Source organism: Motacilla alba, chromosome 22 (genome assembly GCF_015832195.1).
Source record: "Motacilla alba alba isolate MOTALB_02 chromosome 22, Motacilla_alba_V1.0_pri, whole genome shotgun sequence".
NCBI classification, from domain to species: domain Eukaryota; kingdom Metazoa; phylum Chordata; class Aves; order Passeriformes; family Motacillidae; genus Motacilla; species Motacilla alba.
In genome coordinates, this window is record NC_052037.1 from 412,508 (window position 1) to 440,025 (window position 27,518).

Sequence of the window (27,518 nt, forward strand, 5' to 3'; positions counted from 1 at the left end):
CTCTGGGACATGGCACTGGGATGTGGCGCTGGGATGCGGCACTGGGATGTTGTCTGGGATGTGGCGCTGGGATGTGGCACTGGAATGTTGCCTGGGACGTGGCACTGGGATGTGGCTCTGGGACGTGGCACTGGGACGTGGCACTGGGACATGGCACTGGGACGTGGCACTGGGACATGGCACTGGGATGTGGCGCTGGGATGCGGCACTGGGATGCTGCCTGGGATGTTCCCACTGTGGGGCACAGCAGGGCAGCTCAGCAGGTGTCCCACCAGGGCACAGGATGCTCCTGGATCCCTTTGGGATCTGCCAGCACCTCTCTGGCAGTGCCAGCCTGGCTCAGCATCCCAAGGATTTCACCCAACCCTGGGAAAACCCAGGCTCCACTCCAGGCCGTGCCAAACTCTGCGAAGCCGGGGGAGAAAGCCAGGAATTTTCACAAAAAGGAGGAGAGAGAGAGAGAGAGAGAGGGGATGAAAAAGAAAAAAAAAATCCCACAGCATTCCCAGTATTTCCCTGTGTGTCTGTGGCCTGGCGCAGCCCTTCTGCTCACTGCTCTGTTTATCCATGACAGACAACTAATTAACATCGGAGCCTCTTGAAAGGTCTTTTCAGAGGTAATGTTCTGACAGAGGATGTCAGTGAGGAGCAGTGATTTGTCTAAGCAGTGATCACATTGTTTCAGACTGAATGAGGTGAATATTAAACTGCTTTAAATGCACTCTTCATAAAGCACTAATTACATACTCCCGGGGGAGTACGGGCAAGGAATACTAAACAGCCGAAAAGTCAACAGAGTGCTTTTTATAGTATGTTGCTGGGTTCTGTGTTTTTCTGTCTTTCTTTCTCTCTCTCTCTCTCTCTTACAGTAAAATCACAGCACGCTGAAGAATACACATTTATAGCACAATGCTTCACATCTAATTATATGGCAATCATTAGTTTTAACCTGGGTGTATTATATTTTCTTTGATATATCGTGCCCCCCGGCATCTCTTTGCATAGAACACTTCCAAAAGCATTTTCTCCCCTCCCTGAAAAAAATGTGCTTTTTTTTTTTTCTCCTTTCCAGCGTTAACATTTGCTTATAATTTTGTTTCTTCCCCCTAAACAATTTTTTTTTTTTTAAATTGGCAGGAATAAAAAGGGGTAAAAAGAGGGGAGGAGGAGAAATCCGTTTAATCCAAATAAGAACCTGTTCCCTCCCTCCTGGAATCATGCACTTTATTATTACCAAGGTAACTCCACTGGGGTTTTAAAGGGAAAAGGAAACACAGAATGGGCCATTAATGAATTCCTGCAGATCCTGCTGCACTCCTGGTCTGGCTCGGCCAGAATTCCTGATGGGGGGAACAACTACTCCATGAATTATTTATTTTTTTAATAGCACAACTTGGGCGGAGGGGGGAGATTGAAGTCGCCGCAAATAAATCCTCCCTGCGCTGAAAACCTCGCGATCTTCTCATCCAAGAAGTGGAAAAATAAAAGAGCAGCGTGTGACAGGCCCGGGTGTCCTCAAGGAACCTGCTGCTTCCTCCTGGGAAACCATGGGAAAGCTGGGAAGAGGTGCTGGGGACACAGATGAGGGGCACGAGGGCTGTTGGACCATAAATATTCCCCTAAATGCTCAAGGTCCGGCTCAATAGCACGAGGTGTGGCTGAAATTTGTCAGAAAAGGCTCCAACACAGAGGATCTCCTTCAAATTGCAACTTTCCTGCCTCGCAGCACCTTCCAGGGGTCTGAGGGGGCTCCAAGGAAGAGGGAGACAGGCTGGAGCAAGCTGGGATGGTGGGAGGTGTTCCTGCCCATGGCAGGGGTGGGATGGGATGGGATTTAAGGTCCCTTCCAAGCCAAACCATTCTGGGATTGAAGGATCCTAAAGGCCCAGGGCTGGCTCCGTAAATGTGGGGCCTGGCCCAAAAGCGCGGGGCAGGCTTCATGAACAGGAGTTATGGCTCAAGTAAACTGAGCTGGATTCACATGCACAGGTCACAGCTCAAAAGGAGAGGCCATAGGATTGCAGAATCATGGAATTGTTCAGCTTGGAAAAGCCCTCCAAGGTCACCGAGTCCAACCTGCGCCCCATGCCCACCCTGTCACTGAGTGCCACGTCCAGCCCTTCTGGGACACTCCAGGGATGGGCACTCCAAACCCCCCTGGGCAGTTCCAGGGCCTGAGCCCCCTTTCCATGGGGACATTCCTGCTGGGCCCACCCTGAGCCCCCTTTCCATGGGGACATTCCTGCTGTGCCCACCCTGAGCCCCCTTTCCATGGGGACATTCCTGCTGTGCCCACCCTGAGCCCCCTTTCCATGGGGACATTCCTGCTGTGCCCACCCTGAGCCCCCTTTCCATGGGGACATTCCTGCTGTGCCCACCCTGAGCCCCCTTTCCATGGGGACATTCCTGCTGTGCCCACCCTGAGCCCCCTTTCCATGGGGACATTCCTGCTGTGCCCACCCTGAGCTGCCCTGGCCCAGCCTGAGGCCGTTCCCTCTGCTCCTGTCCCTGTTCCTGGAGCACAGCCCGACCCCCCGGCTGTCCCCTCCTGGCAGGAGCTGTGCAGAGCCACAAGGGCCCCCCTGAGCCTCCTTTGCTCCAGGCTGAGCCCCTTCCCAGCTCCCTCAGCCTCTCCTGGGGCTCCAGCCCTTCCCCAGCTCCGTTTCTCCCTGCCCTGGGTCACTCCAGCCCCAGGACCGTCCCTCCGGCCGTCCCAAGGGCGCAGCTCCTCCTGCCACGGACACTTTGTCACTGCCGGGTCACTCCAAGGCCACCCCCTGCCCCGCCAAAGCGCCACACGAGGCCGTGGATGTTCTGTCCATGCCCACACACCCCGTTCCCAGGATCAATCCCGCTCCGCGTGGCACCGGGTCCCACGGATCCGGGCGGGAGCGTCGGGAACGCCGCGCGGAGCCGGCGCTGGCTGGGCCCTTCCTTCGAGGTGCAAACTTCCTCAGAAAGGAAGAGTCATGCAGCCTTTAGAGTTTTTTTTTGTTGGGTTTTTTTTTTCCCCTTCCTTTAAAGAACATGAAAGAATCTGATAATTACTTCTATCTACCACCCAACTGTACTAATTACCAACCTATTTCTTCACAGTATGACAGACACAGGCTCTCCAAAACACATAGAGATAAATTAGCACTAATTGGTTTTCCTCTGGCTGTTTGAATTAGTATTTAAAGCTCCAATTACAAAGCAGAATAATTACTATTAATGTCCTGTCGCAGTACAAAAGGCAGATATCTCGCGAGCGAGTCCAGGTGTATTATTACACCGATTACAGAATATTTAACCTGGCTCGTTAAGACAAAGGCACGGGAAACTTTAAAAAGAGGGGGGAAAATAAAAGGGAAAAGAAAAACCGCAGATGGTGGCAGGTCCCTGCAGGGGATGCATGGGGGGGGTCTTTGAAACCTGGGATGAGAGAGGTACAAGAAGGAGAGAGGGAAGAAGAGCAGAAAAGGAGAAGAGGGGGATGAGAAAAGAGCAGCTCTTTGGGAAAGCAAAGGAAATCTGGGGGGGTGGGGGGGATGCAAGTGCTGCTCTCCCAGGCAGAGTCCACAGCTTAAAAGGCAGAGTGCGGTGCTGGAGTGTCCCAGGGGTCATGACCCAATGCCTTCCTCCTCCTCCTCCTCCTCCTCCTCCAGGAGGTTCCACATCCCTCAGAAGAGGAGCAAACCCAGCTCCTGCCCAGGGGCGCTCTGGAGCCAGAACTGCCCCACGGGATGGAGGTGGGAAGGGGCAGGGGCAGGACAGGCAGGACCATTCCAGCAGCTCCTCCATCCTGGTGATCCCAAGGGTCAGGGAGGATCAGGATGGAACATCCCTGTCCCCAGCAGCTCCTCCATCCTGGTGATCCCAAGGGTCAGGGAGGATCAGGACGGAACATCCCTGTCCCTGCACTGCCATATCCCACCCCAAATCCTGTAGGCCTGGGCTGTGCATCCAGCTGGGAACACACAGCCCCATCCCTGACCTTCCCAGGGATAAGGGGAGGGTCTGCCTGTGCCGTGCCACCGCGGGACCGTGTCACCACAGGGACAGTGCCACCACAGGGACAGGGCCACCACGGGACCGTGTCACCACAGGGACAGGGCCACCATAGGGACTGTGCCACCACAGGGACAGTGCCACCACAGGGACAGGGCCACCACGGGACCATGTCACCACAGGGATGGCGCCGTGCTCTGCCTGGCACTGGGCGGTCCCTCCTGGTGCAGGGGGGGACACGGGGTGACTCCTTCCTCCTCCCACTTCATCCATCCCTGGGAAATCTGAGCTGGGGGATTCCTCTGGGCTGGGTTACCCGCACCTGCAGCCCCAAGGGACACTCCAGAACCTGCCCCAAGAGGGGAGCCTTGAGGTACTGCATTCCATGGCGGTGCTCCCACACAGATCACGTCCCACAGCAGCCGGGACAGCATGGGGACAGGAAGGAAAGTCATTCCGGGGAGTGAAAGCCGTGGTTTTACCACCCCCGGGGCTGGCACACATGGGACTCCACACGCCCCTGCCAGCCACCATCCTCTCCATGCTCCCCAGGGCCGGGATAGGCTTCCCCCAACGTTCCATCGCTCCGGGCTGGCGGGGATGGCACGGAGGGACAGCCCGGCAGTGCCCTCTGGTGCTCCCCGTCCCCCGCCACCAGCCTGGCCCTGCCCTGGGGTCCCCACTTTCCGCGGGGGGCTCTTTGGGCCATCCCCGTGGGGCTGCTCTGGCCTGGGCAGCGCCCGAGCCGCCGGAATCTCCTCCTGGCGGGACCTGTCGGTTCGGGTGCTGCCCGGCAGCCCCAGCCCGGGGAGGGCACCCCGGGAGCGGGGGGCAGCTCCTGCCGCGGCCGGGGGGTGCTGTGGGTGTGCGGAAAAGAGGGGAGGACGGGGAGGGATCTCTTTTTCCGAGCGAAGGTGGGTGGCGTGCGGGGATGCCAGCTGGCGATGGGCTCTATTTCTACTGACAAGGCTTTACCCTGTAGGTGTGAGGAATTCCAATTAAATATTCAGCCTATTTGTCTGTGTGTGGGAGAGGGTTTGCTGTGCAGGAGGAAAGCCTCACATTCAGCTCCGGAGCTAACCATTAAGAGAGAAATTAGCTCAGTTCATCAAGGGAAGCCAGCGGAGGGTTTTCCCTCGCTCTCCTACCTTGTTCCATCCCTCTCGTTGAGGAGCAGCGGGGAGCGAGCCCAGCGCGCTCGGCAGGGGAGCGCCGAGAGCCAGCAGCCCTTCCCAGGCCCCGGAAAGTCATTTTCCCCCGTGCCTGGGGGATCCGATCCCGGCTCAGCCCACCCCAGAGGCTGCCCGGGGAGATCGATGTGGCGGGCGAGGGGTCGGAGGCGTTCGGATTTAATTGCTCTCGCATTTACCGGCCACCTCCTCGGCGAGCCGCTCACAAGACACTAATTAATCACTGCGAAGCGAAAGCTCTCGCTTCTAGATGATCTTTTTAAGGTGGGAATGCCCCGTGAGAGTCGATGCCTTATCGATGAGGGGCCCTTTAGCTGGATCGATGGGGCTGCAACGATCGTCCCTCGCCGCCCCCGCGGGTTTGGGGTCGGGTTCAAGGCAACTGAGAGGCTCCGGAGGGAGGAAAATCCCTCAGGAATACATCCAGCCCATCAGCTGGGTGACAGTTTGGGGTGGAAAATGGCATTTTGGTACCGGGATGCTCCTTGAGCAGTGCTGTGGCGAAGGCAGGATCCTGCACTGGGGGAGTTTGGGGGAGAACTGTGCTTCCAAAAAAAAGAAAAAAAAAATTAAAAAAAGAAAGCCACCATGGAGCTGATTTCACCGTTTTCTGGAGCTTGACGTGTTTTTGCCCTTTTGAAATAACTTTCCTTCTCAGAATACCCAAATTTTAAATAGAACCTAAAGTGACGAGAATAAAAAAAAAAAAAAGAAGAAGAAGAAGAAGAAGAAGATGACTTTTTCATGAAACCACAAACGATATCCTGTTTTCCTGCTCTGTTTTGAGGAAAAGAAGTCGTTCCTGACGGGAATGAAGCCGTAATTTCCTTCTCCTGAGGGAAGGCAAACGTCCAGGCTCCCCCAGGTGAGGAGCACTGGGGGGGACTCAGGTCCTGGGACCCCACTCTCCACATTTAAATTTAAAAAAAGAAACACCAGGGAGTTTAAGCCAAGCATATTTTGGAGGAAGATGAAGGTGATGGGCTGCTCTGAGAGGGGGATGGGACATTAAGGGAGGTCCCAGCGCTGCTCTGTCCCCTTGGCTGGTCAAACCAGACCGTGATGCTTGGCCCTGCTAGGAGGAGGAACTGGTTTAAAGGGTTTAAAATCCTCACTGGGAATTTCAGGCAGGAAAATGAATCCTTTGGTCCAACTCCAGCGCAGCTGCCTCCGGACCCAGGCCGTGTGGAGACTGTGCTGCCATGTCTGGGACAGATATCCCACCCCTGGGACAGACATCCCACCCCTGGGACAGACATCCCACCCCTGGGACAGATATCCCACCCCTGGGACAGACATCCCACCCCGGGGACAGACATCCCACCCTGGGACATGGTCACCAGGGACTTCCCTGGTGCATCTGAGAGTTCCAAAGTTCATCTGGAAGGAAAAGCCTCGCCTGGATCCCGTGGGATGCTCCCAGTCATGCTGAGCTTCCCAACCTCCTCCCCCTCACAGGATGCAGGGATCCCTACCCCCTTCCCAGGCTGCAGCGTGAAGGAAGGAGTTTCCCTACCCCTTCCCATGCACAGGATGCAGGGATGCGCTTCCCTCCCCCCTTCCCCTCCTTCAGCACGAAGGAATGAGTTTTCCTACTCCTTCCCAAGCATGGGATGCAGGGATCAGCTTTCCTTCCCTTTTCTTTATGCATGGAAGGCAGAGAGGAGCTTTTCTACCCTTTCCATCCCCAAGATTCAGGGATGAGCTTCCCTGACCCATTCCCATACCGCAGAATGAAGGAATGAGTTTTCTCACCCCTTCCCACGCACGAGATTCAGGGATCTGATTTCTTACCCTCTTCCCCCTCCCCAGGATTCAGGGATGAGCTTCCCTGCCCCTTTCCATACCCAGGATTCAGGGATGAGCTTTCCTACTCCATTCCATCCCCAGGATTCAAGGATGAGTTTCCCTGCCCCATTCCATCCCCAGGATTCAGGGATGAGTTTCCCTGCCCCATTCCATCCCCAGGATTCAGGGATGAGCTTCCCTGCCCCTTTCCATACCCAAGAATTAAGGGATGAGCTTCCCTGCCCCTTTCCATCCCCAGGATTCAGGGATGAGCTTCCCTGCCCCTTTCCATCCCCAGGATTCAGAAGCCTTACAGCGTTTCTCATCAATCCCAAATCCTGACCCTTTTATGGGGCACAAAACGCCTTTTTGGGGCCGAGCGTCCCACCGAGGAGCAGAACCCCTCAGGGACGAGCCCCGCACCTTCCCCATCCCACGGGATCACCGTGCAGCACCCCGCCCTCGGGACCCCCACCCGCACCCATCCACACCACTCCTTCCCTTTGCTCCTGAACTGCGAACCCGGGGGCTCCAGAGCCGCCCGCAGCTCGGGCTCTGACTCCGGCACTTGGCTCGGCGCTGTCGCTTCGTTCCAGGCTACCCCCGGGTAGGTGTGAGGAACTCCAATTAAGCATTCCGCTGGCTCCCTGTGTGGGGGGACAGGCTCTGCTGTGGAGGAGGGAAGCCTCGGCGGTGACTAATCGCTCAGACACCGGGTGTCTGTGGCACCAGGGGAGGGCAGGCAGAGGGTTTTCCTTCGCCGCGCAGCTGCCTCTGCATTCCCTTTTCGGGAGCGATCGCGGCTCCCCGCCGGGCTCGGGGGCTCCCGGGCGGAAGTTGGAAAGATCCCAAGCATCTTTCCGGCGGTGCCGCCGCCGCTGCTGCGGATGGCTGTGCTGCCGCAGCCTCTGCTGCTCTGCCTTGCACAGCCCCAGGGGAATTTTCCCCGGGAAAAGCACATTCCCGCGGTCTGAAGGTGCCCCGCGCATCCCCTGCCGCGGAGGGGCCGTCGGGGCTTTGGTGCCCTTTGGATGAGCATCCTCAAATGTGGGTGAGCGCCGTTAAATTTGGGTGCTGAGCCCCAAAATGGGTATTTGGCCCTGGCCCGGGGAGCGGAGCAGAGGATGCCACCCTCGGCCGCCACTCCAGTCCTGACTGAGGCGTGACAAAGTGGCCACCGCAAGGTCATCACCGCGAGCCCCGTGCAGACATCGCCTCCCACACCCTCCCGTTCCCCATGGCAAATCCCAGCTCCACGCACCCAGCTGGATGAGGGCCCCCAAGCACCCCAAAACCGCCCCCCTTGCCCGGAGCCCGGACACCTCCCTGGGGGACAGCGACAGGGGGTGGCACCGAGGGCTGGGACACGCGCGGCGGTCCCAGCCTGGCGACACTGCCCCACTCCACGGCGACACCGAGGCTCTTCCCCAGCCTTCGCAAGCCCTGCCTGGGCCGGGGCAAGAGGCGGGAGCGGGCCCGGCCCAGCCGGCGGCTTCGCCCCCGCTCCCCGGGGAGGCGAGAAGGGGGCCGGCGGCCGCCCCCCGCCACCGCCGTGGGCAGCGGCAGGATGTGCTGTCCCTCCCCTGCACTTCCCAGCGAGCACTTTACATAACTTCTGCTGCTTAGTCACAGCTTCGACTCTTTTTTTTTTTTTTTTTTCCCTTTCCCTTTTTTTTTTTTTTTTTTTTTTGGAGCGATTTTCTCAGCCGCATCAGAGCGCGAGTCATTTCGGCAAGGGAAGTCCCTTCCTTTCTTCCGTTCCCTTGGTAACTGCACAAATTTGCTCTTCAAATGATTCATGACCGGGGTGCTGTAGGAGTTCCCTCCTCCAACACAAATCGCTCCCACACAACCACACACATGCCCGATTAATCATTGATCAGTGTCTCTCCCGCAAGGCACGCCCGGCTCCAGCGCTCTCCTCCGGCCACCGGGATGCTCCCGAGGTCCCTGGATGCTCACAAATGTCCCCAAGTAGGGAACACAGGCAGGAGTTTGTAAGAAATCCCATCCCCGGACAGGTTTTGCAGGCTGTAAATGGAATTTTCCCGTGGTGGTGGGACGGGTTGGTGACAGGAGCCAGCGGTGGGGTCGGAGCTCGGCGCTGCTGATGGTGGCGGATAAACCTTCCCCGAACTCCCAACTGCACCAGCTTTATTCAGGATCTGAGCTTTGATTCCATCCCAAACTTCCTCAGATTAAACAGAGGGAAAACTGAAACAGCAGAGGGTCACCCCCCACCGTGATCAGGCTGGGGGATAGAACCCAACAGCAGAAAAGAGCCAGAAAAGAGCCAGAAAAGAGCCAGAAAGGAGCCAGAAAGGAGCCAGAAAAGAGCCAGAAAAGAGCCAGAAAAGAGCCAGAAAGGAGCCAGAAAAGAACCAGAAAAGAGCCAGAAAAGAGCCAGAAAGGAGCCAGAAAAGAGCCAGAAAGGAGCCAGAAAGGAGCCAGAAAGGAGCCAGAAAAGCCCTTTTTGTACCCCTGGTAAGCAAGGCCAAGAATCATCCCAGGGCCTCACACACCTGCACCTGCACAGGGAAGCAGCTTGGGATGGAAGTGGCAGCTTGGCTGCCAGGAATACCTCAGCTGGAAAATAAAATTAATCTGTGAAATCTCTCCCTGCCGTTTTTTTGGTAGGATTTATCTGATTTATTCTCTCCTCGTTATGAGGAGCTAATTAACAAACCAGCGTTTAAATAAACAGCAGCCGGAGTGTTTGTAACCTTGGCTTTATTGAATTGTGACAAATTAGTAGCCTCTGCGTGTTAAATGAAACAGAAGCATTGAGGGAAAAAAACCCTGAATTCCTATTTGGATAACGATCCTTGCCATGGACACGGAGCAGAGAGAGCAACTCCTGGCCAGTGTGGAAAAATCCCAAATAACCCCAAAACCTGGCAGGGTGCTGAACACTTCAGTGCTGTGGCTCCACCCTGAACTCATCCCTAGGGAACGGCAGGGTCAGGATGAGGCTGGGGTGTGGGTAAATCCAGCAGCCCCGGGAGCCTCTGTTAACGCCCCGTTCATCAGGGATCCACGATAATAACCCTAAAATAATCCTAAAAGGCACCTCTGTGCCCAGCCTGGCATCCCGCGGCTCCAGGGAGGAGGGAGCAGCATTCAGCAGCATTCCCAAGGGATGAGCCAGGGAGCGCAGCCACGGCTGCGTGTCCCAGGCCAGCCCTACCCTCCCTCCCAGAGGGAAGGGAGATTTTGGGGTGCTTTCCCCCTGTTTCCAACACTCTCCCTCCATCCATGCGGGATGGCCATCCCCAAAATCCAGCAGAGCCGTCGCTGGTCCCACGGGCGCTCCCAGCTCCTGTCCCAGTGGGAAAGGCTCGGTGACGGCTCTCTCGGGGCTTTGGGAGCGCAATTACCCGGCAGTGTTAATTACTCTCCAGGTGAGCACAAGGCCGAGCAGGGAGCGTGCCAGCGGCTCCTGTGGGGTGGGAGTGCTGGGATTGCATCAACCCGCAGCGCCCCGGGACAGAATTTCCCTCTGGACAGAGCACTCCGACGCTGGTGGGATCGCAGAATCATGGAATTGTTTGGGAAAAGCCCTCTAGGATTATCGAGGCCAGGCAATCCCCCAACACTGCCAGGGTCAGCACCAAACCGTGTTCCCAGGTGCCACATCCGCACTGGATCCCTGCTGGAACGGTGACCCCACCACTGCCCTGGGCTGGACAACCCTCACAGGGAAAAAATCTTCCCAAAATCCAACCTGAACCCTTCCTGGCACAACTTCTGTCCTGTCATTGGATGCCTGGGAGAAGAAACTGCTCCCTGCCAGTCCACAGCCTCCTTCTAGGCACAGAATCTCCTTTCAAACATTTCTCAGGATGAGAAATTCGTGAAATCAAGAGTGGTTTGGGTGGGAAGGGATCTGAAATCTCCTCCAGTTCCATGGGCAGGGACACCTTCACTGTCCCGGGGTGCTCCAAATCCTGTCCAGCCTGGCCTTGGACACTTCCAGGGATCCAGAGGCAGCCACAGCTTCTCTGGGAAATCCATCCCAGGGCCTCACTACCCTCACAGGGAAGAATTCCTTCCACAGGAGCTTGGAGAGCCAAGAAAACTTCCCCCTGAGCTGCAGCCTCTTTACTTACTTTGTGTTGTTTTTTTTTTTTAATTTCTTTTATTAATAAAGGCTTCATTAACGAGCAGCGACAGAAACTCACACCAGGGAACTGAGTATTCCGAGGAGCCAAGTCATCAATTAAACCAACATTTCCCTCTGTTCTTTCCCTTTCAAACCCTCGGTTTCATCACCGAAAAGCAGAGTCGAGAGGGCTCCAGCGAGGAGGAACAATAGCAGGGCACCAACTCCTACATCTGCCCCTGCTCCCCCCCGGCGAGGCGGGGATCGGCGATCCCACAATTCCACGGATCCGTGGGAACCACGGATGCTGCATGGCACGGGCAAGGAAAGCTGCCCCAGCACCTTCAACAGCTCCCAAAATGTGGAGCCCTCCTGTCTGCAGGGAACCCAAAAGCTGATATTCCCCCTCCTCAGCATCGATTAATTATTAAAATCATTCCTTGCCCTGACTTTTTTCTCCTGCTGGGATGGTGAGTGCACCTGCATCACGAGTGCTCGGCAAAAGTGTCCCCAAGGTGTCCCTATGACTCTTCACCCAGCAGCCGAGGAGCCGGGGAGGCAGCAGCCAGCAATTACCCGCCGGATTCTCTGATTTTTGATCAATCCAGCATTCTGGAGGAGCTGGAGCTGAGTCCTGTGTGCTACAGAGGAAAAGTTCCCCGCAGAGCACACGTCCCTTTGGGATGGGGACCGAGCCAGGGGACAGGGCCAGGGGCACAGGCGAGCAGCCCTGCAGCTCCATTTCCATCCCTCCCTTGTGCAAAAACCCCATAATTTTTAAGGTTAATAAACCCTTGTTTGCTTAAGACAGCACCTGTTTCTATGGTGACACTTGCAACCCAGAGCCTGTTTATCAACGGCGACGCCGCGCGCGGTGACAGCGCAGCCACCGCCGGGAAGGACACCGTGGGGAAGGCCAGCGGTGCCGCCAGCACCTCTGGGGACAGCGGTGCCACCGTCCCTCAGCACCCGAACGCGCCAATGCCCATCCCTGGGGTCCCGGCTCTGCCACGGGAGGGGCTGGAGCAGCGGGAGCTGCGCCCACAGTGGGGGGAAGGCCGGGGTGAGCGACGGGTGCCAACGGCTCTCCTTCAAAAACACCGGATCACCTCCCCTGTGCGACCCCAGAGTTGCCTGTGGCAGCTCCGTGCCTCAGTTTCCCCAGGGCCCTGCCCTGGGAAGGGGATCAGGGCGGATCCAGGCGGTGCTGGTGGCAGCAGAGCCCGGCGGGTCCCGCTCGGTTCCATCCTGGCGCAGGATTTCTCCCGGCTGGCAGAACCCGTTTCCATAACGACTTTCTGTTACAAACATATTTTGATAAAAATAAAGTTAAAGCGGCGAGGCTTTAGTGGAGTACAAATTCGCTGCTCTCGCCCTCCCCCTTCCTCCTCCCCGAGGAGGGGGAATAAAGACGGAAAGCTTTCCATTTGAAGGGCAGTATTTTCTCCCTTCTTCTTCTTCTTTCCCCACTGAATACAAAATGGAAAACCTTGTTTACCGGGGATTGGCTGTAAACCAGTTCCGACTCTGCCTGGTTACCTGATGCTCTACAGTATGTACAGGATAATGTGATAAATTCATTTCCAATTCACTGCATTATCCTTTGAATATTTTAATGACTCATTGAATGGAGTAAAAAAAAAAAAAAAAAGAGAGGAAAAAAAAAGCTATTTCAAATGAACAATTATGCTGCATTAGAGTAAAGGCTGATTATATTTAAACACTGCTTCCATGGATAACGGGACATATCGACCTCCGCCTATAAGAGCTAATTTGGCTCTTATCTCTAAATAATTTTACACTGCAAATTACCATGAAAACCTAAAGGGCTTTAAAAACATTCATCAAAAGATATTATTCCACTTTGTAGCAACATTTTTATTTAAATTATTTTGAATAGGAGTGAAAGCATCTCTCGTGTTTGACAATCGGAGCGGCGACGGAGCAGCGGCTGATAAGGAACGGCGAGCGGCGCCGAGGGGACGGGATGGTTCCATCCCAAAAACCCACCTGGGAGAGCAAATCCCGAGCCAAACCCCAAAGCTGGTGGCGTGCCAAAGTACTGCAGCACCCAGGAGTGGCATTTTGTGCTGCTGGAGCGGCTTGCCTCCAAACTGCGGGATGGCAAAGCCTGGGTGACGCCGAGGGATGCCAGGGCAATACGCAAGCGATGCCGGGGGGAGGCTGGGGTGACACCCGAGGGATGCTGGGGTGACACCCGAGGGATGCTGGGCTGATGCCCGAGGGATGCTGGGGTGACACCCGAGGAATGCTGGCGTGATGCCTGAGGGATGCTGGGCTGATACCCAAGGGATGCTGGGCTGATACCGAGGGGTGCTGGGGTGATGCCCAGGGGATGCTGGGGTGGCACCCAAGGGATGCTGGGCTGATGCCCAAGGGATGCTGGGGTGGTGCCCAGGGGATGCTGGGGTGGTACCCAAGGGATGCTGGGCTGATGCCCAAGGGATGCTGGGGTGGTGCCCAGGGGATGCTGGGGTGGTACCCAAGGGATGCTGGGCTGATGCCTGAGGGATGCTGGGGTGGTACCCAAGGGATGCGGGACTAATGCCCAAGGGATGCTGGGTTAATGCCTGAGGGATGCCAGGGTGGTACCCAAGAGATGCTGGGGTGATGCCCAGGGGATGCTGGGGTGGTACCCAAGGGATGCTGGGGGATGCTGGGGTGATGCCCACATGATTCCTGGGGGATGCTGGGGCAAAGGCAGGGCAATACCCAGGTGATGCTGGGTGATGCTGGGATGATACCCAAGGGATGCTGGGCAATGCTGGGATGATGCTGGGTGATGCTGACTACCCTTGTGGTGCTGGGCAACACTGGGGTGACACTGGGGTAGTACCAAGCACTGCTGAGCAACACTGGGGTGACACTGGATGATACTGGAATGACACTGGATGATATTGGGGTGGTGCTGGGTGATACTGAAGTGGTACCCAAGCACTGCTGGGCACACTGAAGTGACACTGGACGGTACTGGGGTGATGCTGTCTCGGTGCTGGGGTGACACTGGATGATACTGGGGTGACGCTGTCTCGGTGCTGGGGTGACAGTGGGTGATACTGGGGTGACACTGGATGATACTGGAGTGACACTGGGTGATACTGGGGTGGTACCAAGCACTGCTGGGTGATACTGGAGTGACACTGGGTGATACTGGGGTGGTACCAAGCACTGCTGGGTGATACTGGGGTGACACTGGGCGATACTGGGGTGGTACCCAAGCACTGCTGGGCACACTGGAGTGACACTGGGCGATACTGGGGTGATGCTGTCTCCGTGCTGGGGTGACACTGGGTGACGCTGGGGTGACACCGGGGCGCGGGTGGGCGCAGGGGCTCCGCCAGCCCCCCGGCACGGCACCGGCCGCCCCATCCCTCCCGGAGAAAGGCACTTGCAAGCCCCTCTCTGCACCAAAGCAACAGAAGGTGTCATGTAAAGCCTACACGGTTATTTTAGAGCCAGTGTGCAAATAAGGCTGTCAGCTGAAGCTCCTCGGAGCCAAGACTTCCATATCCCCCCAAGGATCTGCATCTCAACGAGACACCATGTGGCTGAGCCCGCCGGCTCCGCACCCGGGTTCGGGGCTGGGGGATCGGGAAAACTCCTCCCAGAGACGGCAGCACCCCCCCCTGCACCCCCAGCCACGGGCACCGAGCTGAGGGGTTTGGTCCTCATGGGATGGGGAGGATTTTTTGGAGGTTTATTGGGCATTTGTGGGATTTGGGGGATTTATACGCGTTTCTGTGCGTGTAGAGGAGAGATACATATACACACACCCACGGGAGACAGAGGGGATATATTTATCCCATCATTATAGGGATCACATCAATATATAGGTTTTATATAGAATATTGCATGGAATCAGTGAATACCTCACGTTGGAAGGGACCATCAAGAGCACCGAGGCCAAATCCCTGCTTGGAAATGTGTGTTTATATTTATAAATGAATTGATCTCGTGATAAGAAAGCTTAAGGAATTGTTGGGGTGGGGATCCACCCTGTCCCTGGCAGATAGGGAAAAACCCTTTTCCCTCCCCAAAATCTCCTTTTTCCTGCCCTCTTTCATGGCCTAACACAGAATTTTTGACCGTCGAGATCACAAATGGCATCACCCAAACGCCAGGGGGAAAAAATCCCACTTTCCATTTGTGCTGGAGGTTTGAATCCCACATTTCCCTATTTCCCTCCTTTGCTTAAAAGATTTCACACTCCAAAAAAAAAAAAGGAAAAAAAAGGAAAACCACAATAATTAGCAAGAGGGAACGGCTCCGAAGGATCTGTGTACAGAAGGAAACACAGGAGCTTGGGCTCCTTTGCGTTTGGTAAATATTAAAATTAATGAGAGACTTTCAGGACCCTGTTGTTAGAAATGCAGAAGGGTTTCTGTGAAGGATAAAAACACAAAACAACATGAAAAAAAAACCCCAAGCCCTGTACACAAATTCCTGCAATTATTCCCGATGCTTCCTATTTTTCAGCTAATTATGGAATTCATGGAAAGTATTAATATCCTGTTTTAATTTGCTTAATATGCCCATTAACAATAAAAAGTCTAATTAAGGTATCTGTACAAAGAGCCCTCAGCAGTAATTTCAGAGAATAATAGAGGAGAACGACGCGATATTTCTTGTTAAATGCACGCTGCAAATTAATTGATATCTTAATTAGGCTTTAGTACCCAGATTATCAGTTAGATTGATTTAGGGCTGCAACATCTCATTTTTTGAAGACATAAAACAAGCAGGAAAGGAAAAAAAAAAGCTTTTCCAAAATATTTCTGTGAGCAAAGCCATGACACGCTGGGACAGGGAGAAGGACTCATCCCGTGGACACAGCGCTGGGAAGCGCCACAATTCATCCCAAACTCATTTCCCCCCTTGTTTTCTCACTGAATTCAAATCATTTTTAATCCAAAAAAACATTCAACAACTAGAGAATTAATTGAGATTTTCACCAAACCCACTTTTTTAAGCCCAAAACCCAACCAGCAACAGGAGCTGTTTGGAAGGACGCGTTGTCTCCGCAGAGAAAAGCGACGGTGGGGAGCTGGCAAAGTGTTTTTTGGGTTTTTTTTCCCAGCATTTCCTCAGGAGAAGGAGGGGAAAGAAAAAAACCAAAAACCCAAGCAGCAATATTTTTGGACCAGCCTGGCTCTTTATAGCCTGAGGAAGCACTTCCCTACCTACACGCCCAGCACCATTTACATTTCCCTGGCAAGCGCTCGTCCTCCCCTCCGGGGTTTCTCCAGGAGGAGTTTGCATCCCATGGGATTCCAGCCCTCCCCGGATGCTCGGGAATGATCTCAGGAGGAGTTTGCATCCCATGGGATTCCAGCCCTCCCCGGATGCTCGGGAATGATCTCAGGAGGAGTTTGCATCCCATGGGATTCCAGCCCTCCCCGGATGCTCGGGAATGATCTCAGGAGGAGTTTGCATCCCATGGGATTCCAGCCCTCCCCGGATGCTCGGGAATGATCTCAGGAGGAGTTTGCATCCCATGGGATTCCAGCCCTCCCCGGATGCTTGGCAGTGATCCCCGTGCACTCACCAGGATGTCGGTGACCAGCCAGTGCCTCCAGAAGCGGTGCCGGGGGTTTTCCCTGTTGGGACAGTCGGGGTCCACCATCACCAGGACATATTTCTTGTTCTGCAAGAGAAGAGAGGGGGATGCTGTGGCCATGGGGTGACAGCAAAAAGGCCCCAAATTCCCATTTTTCCACTCTTTCCCAGCAGGAGCGCTCTGGTGGTATCACCCCAGAGGTGAGCGAGGAACAGGCGCCAGGGAAGGCCAGAAACCCCCTGGGGACGATTTAATCCCAAATCTTTCCAGAGGAAAAATGTAGGTTCTGCCTCCTCCAAAGAAAAGGCACCAAGGAGAATTCCCTCTGCTTCTCAGCACATCCCACTGAGGCGCAGGATTGCAGCCACTCTGGTATTTTCGGGATCCTGAGTTGGTTGGGGACAAGCTGGGTACCCCACCCTCCATGGGGGTGGCTGTGGGGAGCCAAACTCTACCCCAAACTTCCCAAAATAACCAAAAGATGTTCCCGGGATGCTGCAACAAGCAGCACCTGGGGGTCAGGTACCACTCCTGGGTGAGGGAATTGGGCAAAGAGAGCTGGGATTGATGGATAACACCGGTTTAGCCCCCAGGAAACCCTCACAGCCCGGCCCCGGTCCCCACTGAGGGTACCGGGCACCCAAAGGTGCCACCAGCACGGAGCCCACGTGGATAGTTTGGTCCGCTGAGGATGGAACTGAGTTGGAAGTGACCTCTGGAGGGAAAACCTGCTGATCTCCAGGGATTTAGCAGGACCTCAGGCACCAGATTATCCCACAAGCACGCAGATTAAGGGATCTATATCCGAGTAAAAGCTCCAGGTGCGTCTGTCAGGGCGCCAGCGGTGCCACGCTCCGCTCCAGCCGCCCCGGGGCTGGGCTGTCACAAACAGCCCTGGGATTTAGCCCTGCAATTCCCACTGGAATTAGCTGGAGCTCCGTGGCTGCGTCCCCTCCCCGGTGAAACCGGGCAGGGATTTGCACCGTGAGGTTCCTGGGGCTGACACAATATTTTTGCTCCGTTTCCCAACCTCTGGCTGGGGTAAAGAGGCAAAAACCCCCCCGGGGTGTTGCCATAACCTGCGCCCCTCTCCCTTGGCATCCCACACGTCTCTTGAAGACCCCACCTCCACAGGGAGCACCATTTTTAACCAGAAGATGCAGATTTCAACCCATTTAGCTCGCAACAGAGAAAATCCCAAACTCCCTCAAACCGCCCCGCCCGGGAGCGCTGCCGCCCCGCTCCACAAATCCCAGCCTGGCATCACCCAGGGTGGGGGAATGCCATCGAGCCTGCAGATGTGAGCGTGGGAAAGGGGCCGTGCTGGCGGCACCGCGTGAGGCTGAAGGTCAGGACCTCGAGGCTGAGCCGCCACCATCATCCCCACCGCGCTCCCAGCTGCAGCCGGCTGAGGGAAAAAAAAAAAAGGGAAGAAGCAGCAAAATTCCTTAACAGCGCCGAAATCAGCGTTTAATAGGAAGGAGGAGGAGGGGAGGGGGAGAAGAAGCCCGACAACCCAAAAACCCCAGGCTGGAAGTGTGAAGGAATTTGAGCTCTAACTTTGGGGAGGGTGCGGAGCCGAGCTCGGCGTTTCTGAATCTCTCGGCTCCGCTCGGAGCCCAGCTGGTGGGAACAGAACGTGTAGTCATGGGACTGTCATCGTGTGCTGTCCAGGTTAACATGTAGCATTTCTATTACTATTAACAGACTTTCTGCTCCTCACTCCATCTGTTCTTCGAAATAATTGCAGTTGTACAGACCATGCCTTCGCTCCAGGCAGGCTCTGGGGAGAGGATAGTGTTTTTATGCAAAAAAAAAATTATTAAAAAAAATAAAAAAAATAAAAAGGAAAAAAAATGGGGAGGAGAAAAAAAAAAGTGTTAAAAAATAACAGCAAACACGAGAATAGAGTGCAAGTGAAGCTAACAGCAGGCTTGGAATTGGGGACAGATTGTGGCCTAGAAAGGTGACAGCGCACGCGGCCGGGGGCCGGCAGGGCCAGACCCCGCTGGGGACAGGAGCTGGGGTCAGCGCCCTGAGCCGGGCTGGCCCCGGGGGATTTTTCTCTCTCCTCACCTGCCGGCCACCCTAAGAGCCACAATCCCTCACCTTCCACCTAAAGATAGCAAAGCCCTCCCCGAGCCGAGTTAATCCAGGCTGCTCATCCTGCGCCGCTCCCGAGGCTGCAGCGGCCCCCAAAGCCACCCCAAAGCCACCCCAACACCCCCTGTGCGGCGTCCCTGGGCCGTGCCAGGCACCCCAAACACGGGGGGGGATGTTTTTGAACTGCTTGCAAGCAGCAGAGCAGCCCGAGTGTGGTGATTTTGGGGGTTTTTGATGCTGAAATCCCTCCTCGACACAGGCTAACAGCATTAGCTGCTGTCAGGGCTGCAGACGGGAGCCAGCCCCGAGTGACACGGGAGCTGCTCAGCTCTGCAAGCGTGAGCCAGCCCCAGGGATTTTGGGAGAGGAGGAAAATGGCTTTAGATCAGAAAATTCCTCCAGTGCACAAGAGCAGGAGGCATCTTGCTGTGCAAAGGGAAGGGAGGAAGGGGGAGAGGGAAGAAAAAGCCTCTTTGGGACACTGTGAATGAAAATTTGGGGGAGAAAAACACCCCCAGAGCTTTGTCGCTCATTCCTGCTTGGCCCAAGGCGTGGAGGAGCTGCTGGAGTGCAGCACCCAGAGCGTCCTGTCAGAGTCATGGGATCATGGAATGGCTTGGCTGGGAAGACACCTTGAATTCCATCCAGCTCCATCCCCTGGGCAGGGACCCCTTCCAGTGTCCCAGGTTGCTCCAACCTGGCCTTGGGTGCTTCCAGGGATCCAGGGGCAGCCACTGCTGCTCTGGGAATTCCATCCCCTTTCCCATCCTCCTAGCCAGGAATTCCTTCCCGATATCCCATCTCTCTGGCAGTGGGAGCCATTCCCTGTGTCCTGTCCCTCCATCCCTTGTCCCCAGTCCCTCTGCAGCTCTCCTGGAGCCCCTCCAGGCCCTGGAAAGGGCTCCGAGCTCTCCCTGGATCCTTCCCTTCTCCAGGCTCACGTGTGACACCAGCTGGGTCACTCCTCCATGGCCGCCCTTCCCTGCTTTCCTCACCCCAGGACACTTCAAAATCAACATTTAACCACTGACAGGGGCTGCTGCCTTGCCAAGGACTCAAACCCACGTCTGCACCGCCCAGCTTTGCCCCCCACGCCCCTGGGAAGGGGCGTCCCTGCCCTGCTCCTGCACCTGACACAAAGCTGGAGCAGCAGAGCCGGTGGCAGGTGACGAGAGCCCCGCATTCCGTGTTTTCCCTGCTAATTGTTTCTAGAGGGGAGGCAGCAGCGAAATCTCCCGTTATTCCTGCAGAAAGCATTAGCTGCTCCAATTAGGCACAGGTTTAGGAAACTCGCTCCGAGCAGGCAGCGACTATTCCAAGAGGCAGGCAGGCAGGAGAGGGATTTTGTGCGCTGAGGATACACATGGAGCTCAACAGATCCCGCCGAGCCGGGGCTGCACAGGAATTAAAGACTTATCCAAATGAAAGCAAATAGGGTGTTAAGCGACACACATGTAGAGCGAGCGGTTTCCTTGGAAACCGGCGCACATGGAAGCAGCACACATGCAGCGCTCCGGCATTTTCGGCGGCGCCGGGGCGGCCCCGGAGCTCTGCCCTGCCAGGGATACCCGGCTCGGGCTGGGCGCGGAGCTGGAGGAGCCCAGGGGTGGCCGTGTTGGTGTGCCCATCCCGTTGGCATCCGTTTATCCGGGGCACGGAGGAAAAACGGATTAAAATGTGCTTTATTCTGTGGAGGGGAGATGGACGGTGCCCAAGCTTTGCCGTAGGAGTTCCATCCCAAAACTGGGCCAAGCCCCAGCCTGGCGCCCGCTTCCCAACATGGGAATGAACAGGTTTGCATGGATCCAGCCTGGATCCTCCCAGCTCACCCACCCCTCAGAGCTGGGCACACCCACGGCACAGCGTGTTCCCTGCACCAGCCCCTCACCACCCAAGGCATGAGGTGAAATTTCCAGCTGCCCCATTGCCACCACATCCTTGACAGCTCCTGAGGAATTTCCCTGGCTGCTGGAGGAAATCGTGGCAGTCACGGACAGGTTGTGATGGTATCTGAGCCAAAAAACCTTTCACCTCCCCGGGAGCTGCAGCCTGGCATTGCCCCAGCCTGGATCATCCTGCTGGGGAGGATTTTGATGGCATGAGATGGTCCAGGCTGGTCCCCCTGGTGTGGAGATGGGACGGCGGATGGAGGCGGGGAAGAGCTGGGTTTATGAAATTACAAACAAAAACCCCTCAGTCTATCCCAAAACCACTTTCCAGAACAGGCCAGGAGCTCCTGGCTGGGCAGGGAGCTGGGAAGAGTACCCAGAACGCTGGGAAACATCCCAGCTCTCCTCAGGGATGCGTGGAGGGTCCAGCTCGTGTCCCACCAGTGCAGGAGTCGGAGGTGGAAGCGCCGCCAGCACCAGCTGAGATTTGAGATCAATCTGGGCTCTTTTCTTGGCTTGTCCCCAGTACTAAAAAGTTTCTATAACAGGCACCGGCTTCGCAATTCTGCTGCTGCTGCCTCGCCAGGGAGAAATTCCAGCTCCTTCCTCGGCGGCAAGGAAATTGTTTGTGACCGCGTTGTGCTGCGGCCTGGGGAAGGAGCTGCCGAGCGCGGCAGGATTTCACCTCCTCCCTTCCCACCTGCACCTCGCCACTTCCACGGGCAAAAAAATAGGTCAGCAAAATTAACCCTGCTCCGCAGGACTTGCCCAAGGGGACAAGTGGCACCGGCTGAAGGCTTGACCCAACTCTCCCAGGCCTGGCTCCCACTGCCGAAGGGAACTTCATTGAATTTCCAACTGCAACTCTCCCCATCCACCTGCTCTCCCTTGGGGCTCCCTCACCGGCCAAATATTTATGCAGCCTGATGTCCTAATGAGGATTGATTCATCCGGGATGGTTAAGGAGTGTGTGTGAAAGGTCTGTTCCCAGATTAAGGGCTTGGGATGCTTTAAGGAATGGATTATTTGCTCTGAAAGAACAGTTTGTTTTCCCTGGTAGCAGCAATAAAGCAGCAGTGGGGGTGTTACACACAATACACAACCAGGCACAAAGTGGGATAAATATTCCAAAGGGTCCATGGTGCTGGAAATGCAGGTGTCGGTGCCTCTGGAGTGCTTTTGGGGAGCAACAGGCTGTGATTCCTCAGTCAGAGACCCCACTGTGGCTCTGCTTTGGGTTCCCCAAATGGAGGGGATTCCCCCAAAATCCTCAAGGAGAAAACACCAGGGAATGAGGCCACACGTCCCAAATCCAGGAGGGAACCAACACCCCGAGAGCCGCCCGCTCCAGCTGCCGCCCCGTGCCCCCCTTTTCCCCCGGAGCTGTTTGTCACCGCTGCAGCCTAATGAGCACCGCGCGCTCGTCCCCGGGCTGGGGACACCGCGGCCGGCCCCGCTCCGCGGGCGGGGCAGCCCGGACGGACTCGGGAGGCGACACATCTCCCGAGCCGAGTGTGAGGAGGAGGAGGAGGAGGCGGCCAGCGGCCGCGGTGGCAGAGCGCAGCCTTCCAGCCCAATTACTGTCACGCGGGGGGACACATGGATTGGTGACATTTGACATTTTCTACACAATATTTTGATGCAGAATGGCACCTCCGTCACAAATTATTTTGCAAAACTTGGCTTGGGTTCTGATGGGGTTTTAATTATTTTTTTTTAATTTTTTTTTTCTTTTACTGGGGGAGAAAACAATAAAAGCGTTGCACAGGGGTGGCATTCGCAGGCGAGCAAAGGGAAGGGTCGCGGTGTCCCCTCCGTGAGCAAAGGTGGCTGTGCCACCAAGTGGGAAAACAAAGGGGAAACTGCACCCAGAAATTCCAGGCTTTGCTCCCCTGCACCCACAAGGCCCTTGGAGACCCTCAAGAGCTTTTTCCCTGCTCCCTCCCATGATTCCTGAGACGTCTCAGCTCGGAGCATCGGGGGGCCAGACCCCTCCTGGCAAGGCAGGGGTTCTCAGCGCTGGGAATTGCTGAACTCGGTGCTACCAGACACCTCGGCGAAGCTGAAATGACTTTAAATGCCTAAACATTTTAAAACAAACCCTGGAACAATTCAGCTCCGAACTCCTCGCCTGCTTTCTCTCCCTCCTCGCTCTCTCTCTCCCATTTTTACGGTTTCCAGAGCTGTTTTACGCCTCATTACCTGCACACTGTGAGTGATGTCTGTCGGTCCTAGAGCTGTAAATACCTTAAATCATGCTTCATTAAGAATATCTCTGGTGCTATTAAAGAGCTATAATAGACAACGAGTTAACAGATGATTAAATATGAACTCCATTTGTGTCACTCACCGCGGGCAGGAAGAGGCTTTAAGTTTTTTAAACTCGCTCTCATTATCTGGGGAAGTGGCGGGGATGGAGGGGGATGGAGGGAGGCTCGATGGGATGAAGGGAGGCTGGCTTGGAAATGTGAGGATGGCGGTGGAGGGAGGCTGGGATGGGATGGAGGAGGCTGGGATGGGATGGAGGGAGGCTGGAATGGGATGGAGGAGGCTAGGATGGGATGGAGGAGGCTGGGATGGGATGGAGGAGGCTAGGATGGGATGGACAAGGCTGGAATGGGATGGAGGAGGCTGGGATGGGATGGGATGGGATGGAGGAGGCTAGGATGGGATGGAGGAGGCTGGGATGGGATGGAGGAGGCTGGGATGGGATGGAGGGAGGCTGGGATGGGATGGAGGGAGGCTGGGATGGGATGGAGGAGGCTGGGATGGGATGGAGGGGATGGAGAAGGCTGGGATGGGATGGAGGGGATGGAGGAGGCTGGGATGGGATGGGATGGGATGGAGGGAGGCTCGATGGGATGAAGGGAGGCTGGCTTGGAAATGTGAGGATGGCGGTGGAGGGAGGCTGGGATGGGATGGAGGAGGCTGGGATGGGATGGAGGAGGCTGGAATGGGATGGAGGGAGGCTGGGATGGGATGGAGGAGGCTGGGGTGGGATGGAGGGGATGAAGGGGGATGGAGGGAGGCTGGGATGGGATGGAGGAGGCTGGAATGGGATGGAAGGAGGCTGGAATGGAGGGAGGCTGGAATGGGATGGAAGGAGGCTGGAATGGAGGGAGGCTGGGATGGGATGGAGGAGGCTGGGATGGGATGGAGGGATGGATACACGGAAATGGAGAGATGGGGATGGAGAGGTTTTCACATGGGATCAGAGGATGCTCACACAGAAATGGGGGGATTGCAGGTGGAGGGATGCTCCTGTGGAGCTGGAAGGATGGGAATGGAGGGCAATGGAGGGGAATGGAGGGCAATGGAGGGCAATGGAGAGGAATGGAGGGGAGCGGAGGGCAATGGAGGGGAGTGGAGGGGAGTGGAGGGAGCCTCGCCCAGAATGAATCGATGTGCACATGGAAATGGAGAAGATGAAAGGATGTTCATATGGATAAGGAGAGATGCTCACATGAAGATGAAGGGATGGTCCTGTGGAGCTGGAGGGATTGGAATGGAGGAATCTCTCATGGAGATGTAGGGATGGGAATGGAGGAATGTTCACAAGAAGATGGAGGCATAGGAATGGAGGAAGCTCACATGGAGCTGGAGGGTTGGGAATGGAGGAATCTCTCATGGAGATGGAGGGACAGGAATGGAGGAATGCTCAATGGAGATGGAGGAATTCTTCTGTGGACATGGAATGATGCTCGTGAGGAGCTGGAGGGTTGGGAATGGAGGAAGCTCACATGGAGCTGGAGGGTTGGGAATGGAGGAATGCTCAATGGAGATGGAGGGTTGGGAATGGAGGAATCTCTCTGGAGCTGGAGGGATGGGAATGGAGGAATGCTCAATGGAGATGGAGGGTTGGGAATGGAGGAATGCTCAATGGAGATGGAGGAATTCTTCTGTGGACATGGAAAGATGCTCGTGAGGAGCTGGAGGGACAGGAATGGAGGATGCTTTGTGTGGAGATGGAAGGATTCTCTCATGGGGATGGAGGGCTGGAGGGACGCTGTCAGTGGAAGAACGGAATGGAAGAATGTTGAGGAATGTGGATGGAAGAACGCTTTGGAATGTGTGGAGATGGAGAGAGGGGAATTGAGAGATGAATGGTCATGGAGACGGAGGGATGGGGATTTAGGGATGCTTGAGAGGGATTAGAGGGATGTTTCCATGGAGACAGCGGGATGTTGGCCCCACGGATGGGGGTTCTGCACCAGCAACACCCAGGAGGCACCAGCTCCTCCATGCTGTGACTCCAGGCTGATGGTCCTTGCTCGGATTTTCCCAGCTGGGGTCTGGTAGCTGGAGATTATAAAGAAAATCCAGTAAAGGGGGAGGTGGACATGAGGAGATGCTTTGGATGGGACAGGATGAGTACTTGGAAGAAAGGTGGATGGGACTGAGGGATGCGTGGACCCCTGGGAAGAAGGGCTGCAGAGCAGCAGCGTGAATGGAGATGCTAAAGGGATTGAGCATCACTGGCTCTCAAATGCCAGAACAGCTCAGCACGAATGAATTGCCAAAGTGCAAATTAAATAATAATTAATACCATCAAAATCCCATGAGCACGCAAAAATACTGGGGAAAATTAAATAATGAATGTTTTCTTCTCTTCTGGATTAGATTCTGCGCTGTGAAAAGAAAGAGCATTTTCACAGGCTCCAGCACAAGTGGAATTATCCCAGGGTCACAATCCTGGCTGGGATCGAGGCTGTGCCAAACCCCCAGCACACGTCCCAGACTGTCCCAAACTGTCCCAAACAGAGAAACGGAGCTGGGGAAGGGGCTGGAGCCCCAGGAGAGGCTGAGGGAGCTGGGAAGGAGAAAAGGAGGCTCAGGGGGGCCCCTGTGGCTCTGCACAGCTCCTGCCAGGAGGGGACAGCCGGGGGGTCGGGCTGTGCTCCAGGAACAGGGACAGGAGCAGAGGGAACGGCCTCAGGCTGGGCCAGGGCAGCTCAGGGTGGGCACAGCAGCAATGTCCCCATGGAAAGGAGGCTCAGGGTGGGCACAGCAGCAATGTCCCCATGGAAAGGGGGCTCAGGGTGGGCACAGCAGCAATGTCCCCATGGAAAGGGGACGCAGGGTGGGCACAGCAGCAATGTCCCCATGGAAAGGGGGCTCAGGCCCTGGAACTGCCCAGGGAGTTTGGAGTGCCCATGCCTGGAGTGTCCCAGAAGGGCTGGACGGGGCACTCAGTGACAGGGTGGGCATTGGGCACTGGTTGGACTCGGCGATCCCGGAGGCCTTTTCCACCCCCAACCATTCCGTGATTCTGAGGGAGGAGGATCTGGGGATAAGGACGGACCCTGGTTGTGGGAAATCCAGGTGACCTGAGCGTGGCCCGCGTCAGGAACGTGGCCACTGTCCCAGGAGATGTCCCTGTGGTCTTTGTGAGGAATCTCACAGTGGCACTGAGAGGAGCCTCCCCGGCTTCTCCCCAGCCTCTCTCCCATCCCCTCCTCCACTGGCATCAGCCTTAAAATCATCCAGACATGGACAGGGCCCGGTGGGAGCTGCCTGGCTCTGCCCCATGCCCTGTGTGGAGAGAGGGACACGGGACGATCCTCGGGGTACCACGGCCACCAAACCCCAGCTCTGCTCCGAGACAAAATCCACGGCCTGACTCCTCACAGGGATGAATTCCCATTCCTACACTCCCCCAGCTCGTTGATCATTCCCCAGCACACCCCGACCCCTCTGCAGGGAGCCGAGGCCGCCCCCGAGGCCACCGGGGGTCCCGGGGAGGCCGCGGGCCGGCGGGGGCACGGTGACACTGCTGTCCCCAGGGACGGCGCTGCCGGGGCCGGTAATTGAATCTCGGCTCTCGGGGCCGCTCCGGGATTGAGCGAGGTGGAAATGCCATTTCCGAGCTGCGCAAAGCGGGAGCGCCCCGAGCTCCTTATCAGCGGCCGCGGGTCCCCTCCGGCGCCGGGGTCAGGCGGCCGCGGCCCCCAGGGTCACCCGAGGAAATTAATCCCGGGGCCCCTCGGGAGCCTCCGCCGGAGCCATCGCACGGCCACGGAGGGGAAAAACATCTCTCGGTTCCATCTGGGGGGGAAATTAAAGCGTTTGAGCAGCGGCGGGAGCTGCTCGGCCCGGCTCCGTCCCCGGGGATGCGGCACCGACCCACCCACGGCATCGCCCGCCCGCTGCAGCCCCCTGCCAGCCGCGGGACTCGCTGCGGCTGAGTCGAGAGTACCCAGAAGAACAGACAGGGCCTTTCTCCCGGCCCTGAGCACCAAAGAAAATAACTATAAAACAGATACAATATATACTATATACTGTAATATGTAATATGTAATATATAATATAGTATATTGTATCTATTACATAATATACACTATACACTATATAATATATACTATATAGTATTACTATATAGTATATAATTAATATATTATAAAATATAAAATAAAAAATTAAAAAAATATACTATATACTATATAGTATATATACTATATACTATATACTATATACTATATAATATATACTATATAATATATAATATATAATATACAATGTATTATATATAATATACAATGTATAATGTATAATAGATATTTGGAATAAATATTCTATATATATTTCCATATATAATGGATGTATTTGTATATTTTAGTATATATTTCTGGAATGTTTTAACATATTCTACACGGAAATACAGACTACATTCTCTATGCATTCCCTGTGTATTCTCTGTGTGTACTCTGTGTATTATCTATATAATGTTTACATATTCTAGGTAGGCGCTGTATGGAAATACGATATTCCAGATAGATAGAGACACATGGGAAGATATCTTCCCAATATCACTGAGGAATAGTTTAAATCTAGGGATAATGGGAGAAATCTACACCCAGCTACCCCCAGAAAGAGCTTCG

General features: G+C 55.3%; 1 protein-coding gene across 1 annotated transcript in view; it reads right to left on the reverse strand.

Moving 5' to 3' along the window:
• Positions 1-16,492: 16,492 nt before the first annotated feature.
• The window catches only part of LOC119710968 (phosphatidylethanolamine-binding protein 4-like), a 41,569-nt gene continuing 30,543 nt past the window's right edge, over positions 16,493-27,518 (reverse strand). Inside the window, exon 4 of the mRNA XM_038160542.1 lies at positions 16,493-16,735. Within this exon, the coding sequence (XP_038016470.1) occupies positions 16,508-16,735 (228 nt within the window). The 3' untranslated portion in view covers positions 16,493-16,507. The remainder of the gene's footprint in view (positions 16,736-27,518) is intronic.